Here is an 11538-nt window from a genome sequence, read left to right on the forward strand (position 1 = left end):
ATAGTATATATTATTCGAACCATTCTTCAGTTTATTGCTGCAACCAGAAATTAAGAGAGCGCATTTGGCAGAAAAATAAACGTGTTCATGACAGAACTCCCTGGAAGACAGCTGTGAACAGCAGCAGTTACCATTTCATGTATATTTCCCCACCAAGATGGAATATTGTCCTCTGAATGCCAGGGTTCCTGTTTGAATGTTAGAATATTATAGCGAGAATGACCTGGGGGAGAGCACATTCAGTATGTAAATCTACCAGCACAGTTCAGTAACTCAAAACAGAAAGTCTGTGAAATTCATTTTTAAAGGATTTTAAAATTATGGCATTGCATGTTTTTAATACAATGAGATTTTATTTTATTTAAAAGATAATTCACCTTGAAGTATTTCTGTTGAAGTTATTTTCCTATGGGAAGAACCTAACCAACCAGAATGGAGACATTTCTATCACCGATTTCATTTCATCTCATTTAGTTTAATATATCACTGCCCCAATTTGTATAACTTCCCATGGTTCACCCAGCTGAAATGTTTCTTACTGGTAAGAGTATTCCCAAATAATTGGAATGCAGAAATTCAACAATATAAATATTTTGTGCACACTTAACTAGGTCCTAGATGGACATTCAAATGAAGATATGTAATGTGCAAAAAAAAAATATTGCATATGAGCTCTAAATATGTTCACCATTTTTGAACCAGGCAGCCTAGTCAGCACAAGTATTCTTACTTTTCATATTCCCGGTCACCAGATTTAGTTTTTATCCACCTGAATGTAATACCTGAAACAGTTGTGACTTTTAGTATCAAGAATATTATTATAGCCCGACAAAATGTGCTTCCCCTCTAGGATCCTCAGAGCAGGTTAAGAGTTTTTAAGTAATATAGCATCTGTTTACTTAAGCTTTCTTTCCAATTTGTAATATATTTTTTTTTTAATTGCAGTGTGGCAAGGGTGCTGAAAACTTTGACAAATTCTTCACCAGAGGACAACCAGTATTAACGCCACCTGATCAGCTGGTCATTTCTAACATAGACCAAACAGATTTTGAAGGGTTCTCTTATGTCAACCCACAGTTTGTACATCCCATGTTGCAGTGTGAAGTATGAAAACAATAGACTCAGGAAAGCCCTCCTCCCCACTGGGAAATTGCCCTTAGCCCTGGAGTTTTTAGACCTTTGCCTTGTTGATTCCATTCAGGTCTGGGAATTGTAGGGGTAACGAGGAAGGGAAGATGCCAAGGAACGTGTGGACGTAGAAAATCACCCAGTGTATTTATTTAGGAATCACTGATGCTTATAGATTACTGCTAGCCTTTGTCCTTTTTATAACTTTGACTATTTTTCTCTATCTCCTGTACCTCTGAAAACTTCTTCTTAAACAGTTAATAATGAATCTGAGACTATCATGTGGGATTGAGGAAAAAAGAGATGAAAATGTAAGTTGACTGAAGAATCAGGGGCAGCGGGGGCAGGGAGGGGAGAATGGAATAAAGGGAAATCCAGAAAACGTTATTCAATATTACAGTTGGCCAGATCTATGATAAAAACAAAGATATGAACAAAGAAGGCCCATAAAGCTTTTAAAATTACTTGATCAAGATAGAGGTTTCGTATAAGTTTTCAATATAAAGTTTTCAGTATAAAATACAAATTATGTGCATAGGATGAATACTAACGAGAGCCTGTGATGAAGTAGCTCCAAGGTAAAATTGCATAATACTGATATATGTATTATTTTTAATCTCCATGAGATTATGTTATGATCCAGGGTGCCAGTTTGCTATTTAATTCACATCACTAGTCAAGTTTATTGTAAAGCCAGTTTTAATATTTTATCCTAAATATTTCTTAACTGGGCTCTGAATCTATACATCCCTAACTCTTTGATTTATACTTATTTATTTAGTAAACTGCATGAATAGAATATAAAAAGTGTACAGTAAATTAATAGAGATGTAGAATTCAGAGTCAAGCCTGAAATGATTCTAACAATAAGGAATGTTTCTAAAAATAATTTCAGCTTTTAACAGATTGGGTTTAGAATACTTAGAACCACAGAAATCAAAGCAAAAACTTTAACACAGAATAAGTTTTCTTCAACTGTTGTTGGAAGCTATTAAATACATTTTTGAATAAGCATCATGCAATGAATTTTGCATGTTTAATGAACAACATTTAAGTGAATCTATATTACAAGTAATTGTATCACCTGTGATACACATAATACATATTTTAATAAGACACAGCTGTGCTACATGAGGGAAGGTTCTTTGGGACGAACTTTTTAGCTACAGCTTAATGTTCTATTACAGTTTGGTTTTGATTGGGGTTCTTAAACTTCTGCACCTTGTTGATAATTTAAGAAAGTCTGTGCTCTTCTCTGCTTATTTTTATGTAGTTCTACCGCTAAATTATCCTAAACCGCAGTGAGATTTTGAGCACAGCGAACACAATGAACACGCATGTGCAAAGTTTACCCACTCCCAGCTAGTAGGAGGAGCTGCTGGTGCATGCTGAGCCAATTCCACTGATTTATTGCTGAAGAACTTGCAACATGTCCCTAAATCAATTATTTGATCTCAGAGACGTTTAAAAAGCAGTTATGATGATTATACAAGAACTTGAGCAGGAAATTTGGAGAACAACCATATACCTGTGCTTTTTTTTTTTTTAATATGAGGCTTTCTTTCAAGAGGATGCTGGGCATTTACTGCATATCTATTACTTTGAAGCAGGAAAACAATATATTAAAGCTATAATCAGATATTTCATAGAATTTTGCTCCCTTGCTTTTAAATTAGTTCATTTCCTCCTCTCCTCTCCCCTCCCCTTCCCTCGGCATTTTACTTGAATTTAACCCATTTTAAAGGTCACTAAATAGTGGGTCTGTGATTCTTTTGCATGTAAATGGAGTAGGTTTTTTTCTCATAATGTTTTCTCTTTTAATTTCTGTACATTTAGCTGCCAAAATATGTGCATATAAGTCCCTGGACAGTCCATCTTTTTATCAGTTTTGCCACAGAAAAATGCATTCCTGAAACGAAAGATTTCCACAAAATTCAGTAGAAAATGTTCCCCAATTGTATTTGAAGGTTATTTTTTTCATACCAGCTTAGAATGTGTGAAAATCCTCTCTGGAAAACTCTGGCTTTCCTACACATATTCATTTTCTTCAAGGATTTGGGCAAGAGTCATTTTATACTTGCTTTTTTGCCTTTCTTTTGCGAATCTTTAGGATATAAAAAACATGCACAAGAAGCTACATGTGAACAGAACATACACAGAAACATACTTTTCAGTGTCTTCAGAATGTATTAGGAAGGTTATTTTTTGAATACAGGCTGTCAGAAGATGTGCAATCATGACAATATAAGCCAGGTCCTCACACGTGATAGCATGTATTTTCCTCTACATCTGTGTGCCAAATATGTTGGAGTGATCCTAAACGTAAACCCCAAATAAATCCTATATAAGCTATGAAACAAGTGTGCTATGTGGGAAAATTAAGGATGCTAGTTTCAGATGCCATGTTACAAACAGGCTATGTATGAGCACTCTGTGAGATAGGCAGCCATGCAAATTCAGTAAATAATTAATAAATCAATAACAAGCGCACTGCTATCTTGCCAAACATGTAATGAGATTTTTGCATGTGATAGTTAACAGTTTTTGAAAGCTTTGTGCTGCACCTTGTAAAAAATATTCCTATCATTGCCATACTTCTTATTCCAATTCCTATATCTAGTGTTCCATATGGACAAAGAAATAAATAGGCCTGCAAAAATGCACTGTATCTCTTATTCAGCTGAGAATCAAACTAAGCAGCCATGCCCTTGGTGAAAACCACAGTACTAACAAATATCTTAAAGCAGGAGATACGCATGTTGTTAAGTGGATGTAATATTAGAAATTGTTGCAGCCTGTAAGAGCTCTGCAGACTTAGCTGTTCTTTAAATATAACAAATATTAATATTTATACTTACAATAACCAATATACAGAAAGCCATCATTAAACATAAAAAAATTGAACGTATTAGATAAAACTTAATTGACATCTCTTTCTCTTTGCCTATTTTTTGTGACATTGCCAGTTTTATAAAAAGTTATGCACATTTTCCTTTTTTAAGAGTATAATTTCATTAGGCTAGGGCACAGAACAACCACCAGTCCATAAACTGGGCATTTAACTTTTTATTTTATTCAAACACACTTTAAGTTATTGGAGATATGCATCCGTCATGATAATAGTATCCGGGGGAACATAATGAAAAATAAATTTAAATAAACAAATGTGAGAAGTTGCTCAGGAAGGCACTTGTGTCAGAATAAACAGAATAGCAGAGTTGGAAGGAACCTGGAAGCCTTTTAGCCCCACCCACTGCTCAATCAGGAGACCTTACACCATTTCAGACAAATACTTGTCCAACCTCCTCTTAAGGTGATCATAGGGACTTAAATGTGTAGCACTTACCACAGACAGTAATAATGATAAATGCTATGACATTTACGCTATGAAATTTTATTTTGGTCCCCTGATCAGTGTTTCTTAGATGTTCATTGGTGTTATAAATGATTCAACAGCCTTCCCCACTCTGCTGCCCTCAGTCTAACTGGGATGCTATCTTATCACATCTTGGGGGAGTTGAAGTGGGAAAAATAGCTCTACAAATGGAGTTGTCTTCTTTTTAATTACCTCAGTTGACAATTCATAGCTGATGGCAAGAGCCAAAACAAGAAGCAAACAAATAAATGCAACAAAGACACACACACACACAGTATAAAAATGCAACACAGCCGTAACACAGATCATCCCTATCCTTTGGGCCAATCCTTGTTGCCTTGTGCTAATAGCCATTGATTCTAACCTTTGGCACTTTATCCGTCAGCTAAGATGTTGACAGGGCAGTCAATTGAGTCATCTATGGGAGATGAAAGATCACAGTCAAGGTGATAGGCAAAAAAACAGAGGGTTTTGATCACTTAGTCAGGCTGCCTTCTGGACCTTTTTAATTTATTTTTTAACTGCTCTGCAGATGCTTTTGTCCTCCATATAGGTACAATCAACTGCTGACTTGCAGTAATTACAGTATGCTGCGTAGGCCTGACTGCTTGTTCATTACGTGGGCATGTTCCCAAGAATTGAAAAATCCCCCTCGTGTCTTCCTTGTAAAATGGGAGATATTACAGGTAGTCTTTGATTTAAGACTTACAAAAGCACTAAAAAAGTGGTTTACAATAAGTCCCTGTGCTTATGACTGTTGCAGCATTCCAACATATTAAAATCCAGGCGCTTGGCAACCGGCATGTATTTATTATGGTTGCAGCATCCTGGGGTCATGTGTGGTTGCCATTTGTGACTTCCCAGACACTTCCAGTCAACTGGAGGAAAAGCCAGATTTGCTTAATGGCCATATTAACTGCAGTGATTCACTTAACAACCACGGCAAAAAAAAAAATTGTAAAGTCAGGCAGGACGCACTAACTGCCTTGCTTAGCGATAGAAATTATAATCCCAAATCCCAATACCTGCATATTCAGCTTTGCCAAAACAAGGTTTTGAAAATTAATTGCAAGCAGTCTATTAAGATAAGAAATTGGCTGAAACGCCTTTTCAAATAAAATGCCAAAAGATGAGATGAATGAGCTTAAACTCAGAGGCTTGGAAGGGAAATACTCCAAATATTAGTGCAGAGGCAGAATTATCTTTTACTCAGGTAGAGAAATAGTGAGTGGTAGCTCAATTCAATAGCTCCTTGGGCTTCCAAATGTAGCTAGGAGCAGTTGTGGCCCTCTGCTGGGAGATAAGGAAATAAATCTGGGGCTATCCTAAAAACAGGCCCTCTCAGCAAACACAACAGACCAAAGACCCATGCCCTGAGATAGTCCTGTTTCCAATAAAATGACTCTATTGGAAATACATGTTGGGAACTGTAAATAGGCACATAAGAAACCACTTTTCCCTGATTCACTTTTGAAGGCATTCTCAGGATCCAAGTGGCAGCACCATAAAGGAGGTGGCAGATTCACTTCAGGATTAAAAACGTCAATAACAGTGGAAAGACATCGATCACTTCTAAAAGAAACCAGCAGTTTCGAACCCCAAAGTTTCTAGAAAGCATAACTCAGTGAGAAAAATAACGACCTATATGCTGAGTTTCTTACCTTATGATGATTCTGACTTTTCACTTTACATATTTGATCCCTAAGGAATTGTTCTAAAGTTTGAAAAACGGACCATTTACAATCATTTAATAATTCAGTTAGCTCATTCAGTCCAGGTCTATAACAAGAGGATGATTGTGCTTAAAACACAAACGTTCCCCTTTCCAAATCCTGGCAAATGTGTATCAAGCTTATTTAATACATTTTTGAATCAAGTATAATTTGAGAAAAGATTAGAAAATTTTCCTTCTCTATTCCCTGGACCTTGGGAAGACTTCGGTAAAACAGGTCTGCATTGCCATATCAGAGATGAAGGATGGATACAGGATCTTAACAAGATGAAGCAGTCTTTGGTCATTAAACAAATACTTCAGTTTTAGCCAGAATGCATTTTTAAAAAATACACTCAACAGGTCCATGAATTCTGCACACATTTTAAGGCCCCTGTTTCTGTAAGATAGGAGAGATTATCTTTGTTTAGATAATTTATTTAGATAAATACTCATATTCATTTGTTTTGGGTGAGGTCTGCTGAACAAACTGCAATTATTGTTTTGTCATTGGCCGGTCCCACATTATTCTAAAGCGGGGTCTCCAACCTTGGTAACTTTAAGACTTGTGGAATTCTTAAAGTCTTAAAGTTGCCAAGGTTGGAGACCCCTGCTCTAAAGCCTTGTATTCTGTCTTAAAAGACATAGGATGTGGAAGTGATAAAAATTTCTTTAGCAGAATGGTAAACCCAGAGCAGATGTTGCTTAAGATTTTTTTTTAATGAAAATGAATTAACCCAACAATACTCCATTACCACGGAGTACCTTCACACTAGCACATTGCACAAATCCCATATATTCTCATTCTTGCTGTTTTCCTATTGCTTTCATTCATGAAGAAGAGCCCAGCACATTCAAGCTCAAAGATTTGTCTGACTTTGGCCCCAGAAAAGAGCATTGGTCCTTAGCAATTAGTATTAAATTAGAAAATAAGAGGTATTAAGGTCAAATCGGGCTATCGTGATTAGTAATCATTAAGAGTCTCGCTCTCTGTGAATTTTTCTAATCTCCTTGTCAAAACAATCAGGGCTGGGTGTTGCTGCATCTTGTGCCACATTCCGTACTTGTATTTGCATTGTGGGATGACTTTTCTTTTCGTCCTCCATCTCCATCAGTGATGGCTGCTGATAATATGCTCTAATATTTTGAGGGAGGAAAAAACAACCACGCCTCCCTAATCACCTGCTTCAGCTCTCCCACTACCAAAACAGTTTGGTTGCTTGGGCTTCTATATCCTGCTAAATTTGTGGGAATAGTTACAGCATTATTAACTCACTGTTTTAAGATCTGAATGCCGGATTGCTGGCATTAAGACACTTTATCATTGGTGCCGTAGAGTTTGTCCTTACAAGGCAATAGTCATGGCAAGTGTCTCCTCCTTCTTAGCCCTCTTAAGTTAAACCTGCTCTAGTTAATTTAGGCCTATGCATTTGCTTTTTAAACCCGTCCGACTTGGGTTTTGTCTAAGTATCTGGTTCAGGATGGCTTTGCTTAGAGCGGGTCTTTACAATTCCTAGAATTTAGCTCCTGAATTAAATCTCTCAAAAGCAACCTGTAGGGACTCTAATCCCTTTGCTTTGTTTTCAGTTATTAACTAATTAATTAAAGAGTAGCATTTCTCCTCACCCAAGTGCTTAAGTTCTGTGTGTATTTAACTTCCATTTTGCTGCTTTGTCAGTGGGCTTTCTAGAAACTAAAATAGATCAACCACATAGCAGATAGGTTTTCCTTGTTTGGCTTAACAGTATGTGGAATTAAAGCAATCTTTACTTGATTTAACAGCTAAAACTGTATACAGTATCATCAATTTAGAAAGCATCTTTTCACAGAACAAAGTATTGGTTCAACTTCAGAATAATCTTGTATGCAAAATGAAACCAATGGAATATCTTATAAGAATACACTTTTGAAGGTTGCCCAAAGTAATACTTTGATATAATTAGGGCATCACCCCATCTCCCCCTCTGCCCCTCTTTCCTGCCCCCTGTTTACTCCAGAGGGATCTGTCCATTGAAGAAATATGTAGGAGCACAACTCAAGTGCTTAACAGAACATATTTGGCATGGGCTGCTTGTGAGTCTAAGCTTATATTGCATGAGTCAAATGTATTCATATCCATTTAAGAATCCTGAACCAAGCTTTATACATTATTTTAGAGATAAAATATTTTATTTTCAATATAGAAATTGGGAGGGTGAAGGTGGGAAAGAATTAAATTATATTGAGTATTAAATAGTTATGACAGCTGTCATTGCATCTGTAAAATGTGTTAAATTTGCAAAAATTATATTGCGATTGTTTTCAACCCCCCTTAAAAACACCCCCCCACAATTGTTTATTTGCAATGTAAGAAGCAAATTCAAAATTATAATATCTGAAATATTTAAAATTGACAGTGATTTAAAGCCACTCATTGTTTTATCACTTTATCAGTAAATAGTTATGTCAGTGAAGCTTGGCATTTATACCACCTTATAATGCCTGCCATTAAAAGGTCTCTTGTGATATTAAAATATTTACAGGTAGTCCTCAACTTACAACAGTTCATGTAGCGATTGTTCAAAGTTACAGTGCAACTGGAAAAAAAAAGTGAATTATGACCCTTTTCCACACATGAGCGTTGCAGCAGGTCAGGTGATCAAAATTTGGATGTTTGGCAACTGGCATGTATTTATGATGGTTGCAGCATCCTGGGGCTGTGTGTGATCACCTTTTGTGATCTCCCAACAAGCAAAGTCAATGAGAAAGCCAAATACACTTAACAACGGTGTTGCTAACTGAACAACTTCAATGCTTCATTGAACAGCTGTGGCAAGAAAGGGCATAAAAGGGGGCAAAATTCACTTTGCAACTATTTTGCTTAGCCACAGAAATGTTGGAGTCAATTGTGGTTGTAAGTCGAGGATTATCTTTAGTGGAGACAATATAGGTGTTTTTATAGCTATATTACCAGTGCAGGATCTAGGAATAACGGACTCCCTTTTCCCAACTCTGCCAATGATTCCCGTTGTGGCCTTGGGCAAGGTATGAAACTTTCTGCCTCAATTTCCTCATTTGTAAAATGGGGATAATAATATTGCCCTCCCAGTCTACTGTGAGGAGTATTTAGTTATTATTCTTGCTGCACTTCTAAGGTTAAAAAAAAAAACCAAGTATTAAATTTTTTAATAGAGAATCCAACAATTTACATATTTTGCTGAAAATGCTGTGCTATTTGTACTTTTTTATACAACTTTTCATAGTACTGGTGAGGGAAAAAAATGCATAACCCAATATGTGTGTCATACATGATCTGGAATATTTTAGCTCTTGCCAAGCAAAGTTTTGTGCAGATGCTGCAAGATGCAGCTTTTGGTAAAGTATGAAGGCAGTTTTTTCTATTAAAGGGGTTCAAACTTTGCATAAGCAGAAGCATAATGGAGTGTTCTACTATATTGTCCAGATCAAGAAATTGGACACCATATATTTTAAGGCAAGATTTCATGAAACACAGAAGGTGGGAGGACTTTTGTAGGCAACTATTCCCATCAACAGTAATTAAATCACTTTATTTCAAACCATAAGCAAACTGCACATTTATATCATTATAAAAATTAGTGTGACAAGGCAAAAAGCTGGAGAACTCAGTTTTGCTCAGAGGTAATTGGGTGTCTTCTGTCAAAGATTGATTTGATTACTCCCAACAACTGGTGTAAAGAGTGTCATATTGTGTATTGAGGGACAACCTGAATCCATTTCGATTTGATGTCCAAATTTTTACAAAAATCACAGGGAATTTCTTCTATGCAAACCTCATGACAATCTCTTTGAAGGAGATTTTGGGGTAAAGTAGGCAAATAACATATATACATTCACCCGTTTTTAACAAGACACCCCTTCTCCCCTGAGTGTGCCTCATGCCTTCCACTGCAATCCATCTTTCTATCTTAGGGAGTGGTTAAGCCTTTTACAGAGAGCCAGTTTGGTATAGTACTTATGGCATTGAGCTAGAAACCGGGAAACTGCGAGTTCTAATCCCGTCTTGTGGTCAGTCCACAAGACTTTGGGCCAGTCACTTTTTCTCAGTCCTCGGAAGGAGTCAGTGGCAAATCACTTCTGAAAACCTTACCAAGAAAAGTGCAGGGACTTGTCCAGGCACTCTGAGAATTGGACACAACTGAACAAAAAAAAGTACAGACACCTCCAACTCTGTCTGAAAATCTATAGATGCACCCGCATCCCCCCCCTTCTCCAGATCCCACGTGGATTGGAATCAAAATGTTAATTTTAACCAATTCATGATTATCTCATTTAAGATAGACAGGTTGCTTATACTTAATTATTATGTAGAATTCAGGCCTAGACTTTGTTTCTACTGTAATCAATGCCCCAAACAATAAACTTCAGAGCTTTTATTTCTTTTCATTGCTTAGAAGGTGTACACAATCCAATTTAATAAAAATAAAATGTAATTTTTGTCAATGTAAAGCCTGAGATCCATATGGAAGGAGTATCATATAGCTTCAATACTATGAATTTTTTGCATGAAAGAATGAGAACTATCACATATTTGCTGTGTCCTTGTTCTCTCTTTGGACAAAAGTAAAACCAATTAAAATTTTACATTTTATATATGATACTATTTTAAGGCTCAATATTTCTATTTGGAAGACAGAAAAATGTTTTCTAACTATTTAATAATCGCATGGTACTGTAAAGTAAATGGAAAGGCCATTCATTTGCTGGGAGAAGATGTTTTTAAAAATGAACGAGACTAATGTACAAATTGTTGCACTTTTTCCTTAAACTTAACAATTAAACTTTGTTTGCATGATTTTTTTTTTTGTTAAATAGTAATGATAGTTTGAAAGCAAGTTGAGTATGAATAAAGATACTGACAATTATTTTTGTGGAAGTCTTTCTTACTTCAAAGGTTTTAGCAGGTTGCTGAATTAATCAGTGAGGATTTTTCAATTTTAATTAAATAGTTTTTCACTGGCTAGTGAAATAAGTCTTTCTGCATAATTGTTCATTATATAAGAACAATCCATTCCTTATCTGGATCTGCTGTAGTGGGAATGCAAACTCATTTCTGCTTAGAGGTAACTTCACATTCAATAATCTGCCTGTGCCATATTTATTTAAAAGGGGGTTAGAGGTGCTTGGCAATTCCATATGTGTAATGTAAATATGCACCCATCTGCCCCTTATTCTTTGAAGAAATATATGTTTTTATTGTATGGTGGCAATCCATCTAGGATCACCAGGAGCATCTGAAAATGCACGGACTAATACCATGTCCAAATAGAGCAAAGCACAATGAAGTCAAAACCATTTACAACTA

General features: G+C 36.2%; 1 protein-coding gene across 2 annotated transcripts in view; it reads left to right on the plus strand.

Annotated features, from left to right (window-relative positions):
• Positions 1–11098, plus strand: part of PRKCA (protein kinase C alpha) — a 190112-nt gene extending 179014 nt beyond the window's left edge. For both annotated transcript variants that reach the window (XM_087925060.1, XM_026711242.2), the window contains one exon: positions 946–11098. In XM_087925060.1, the coding sequence (XP_087781186.1) occupies positions 946–1110 (165 nt within the window). In that variant the 3' untranslated portion in view covers positions 1111–11098. The remainder of the gene's footprint in view (positions 1–945) is intronic.
• Positions 11099–11538: the final 440 nt, after the last annotated feature.

The sequence above is a fragment of the Pseudonaja textilis genome, chromosome 2 (genome assembly GCF_049901715.1).
Source record: "Pseudonaja textilis isolate UNSWEBS1 chromosome 2, rPseTex1.2, whole genome shotgun sequence".
NCBI lineage: Eukaryota > Metazoa > Chordata > Lepidosauria > Squamata > Elapidae > Pseudonaja > Pseudonaja textilis.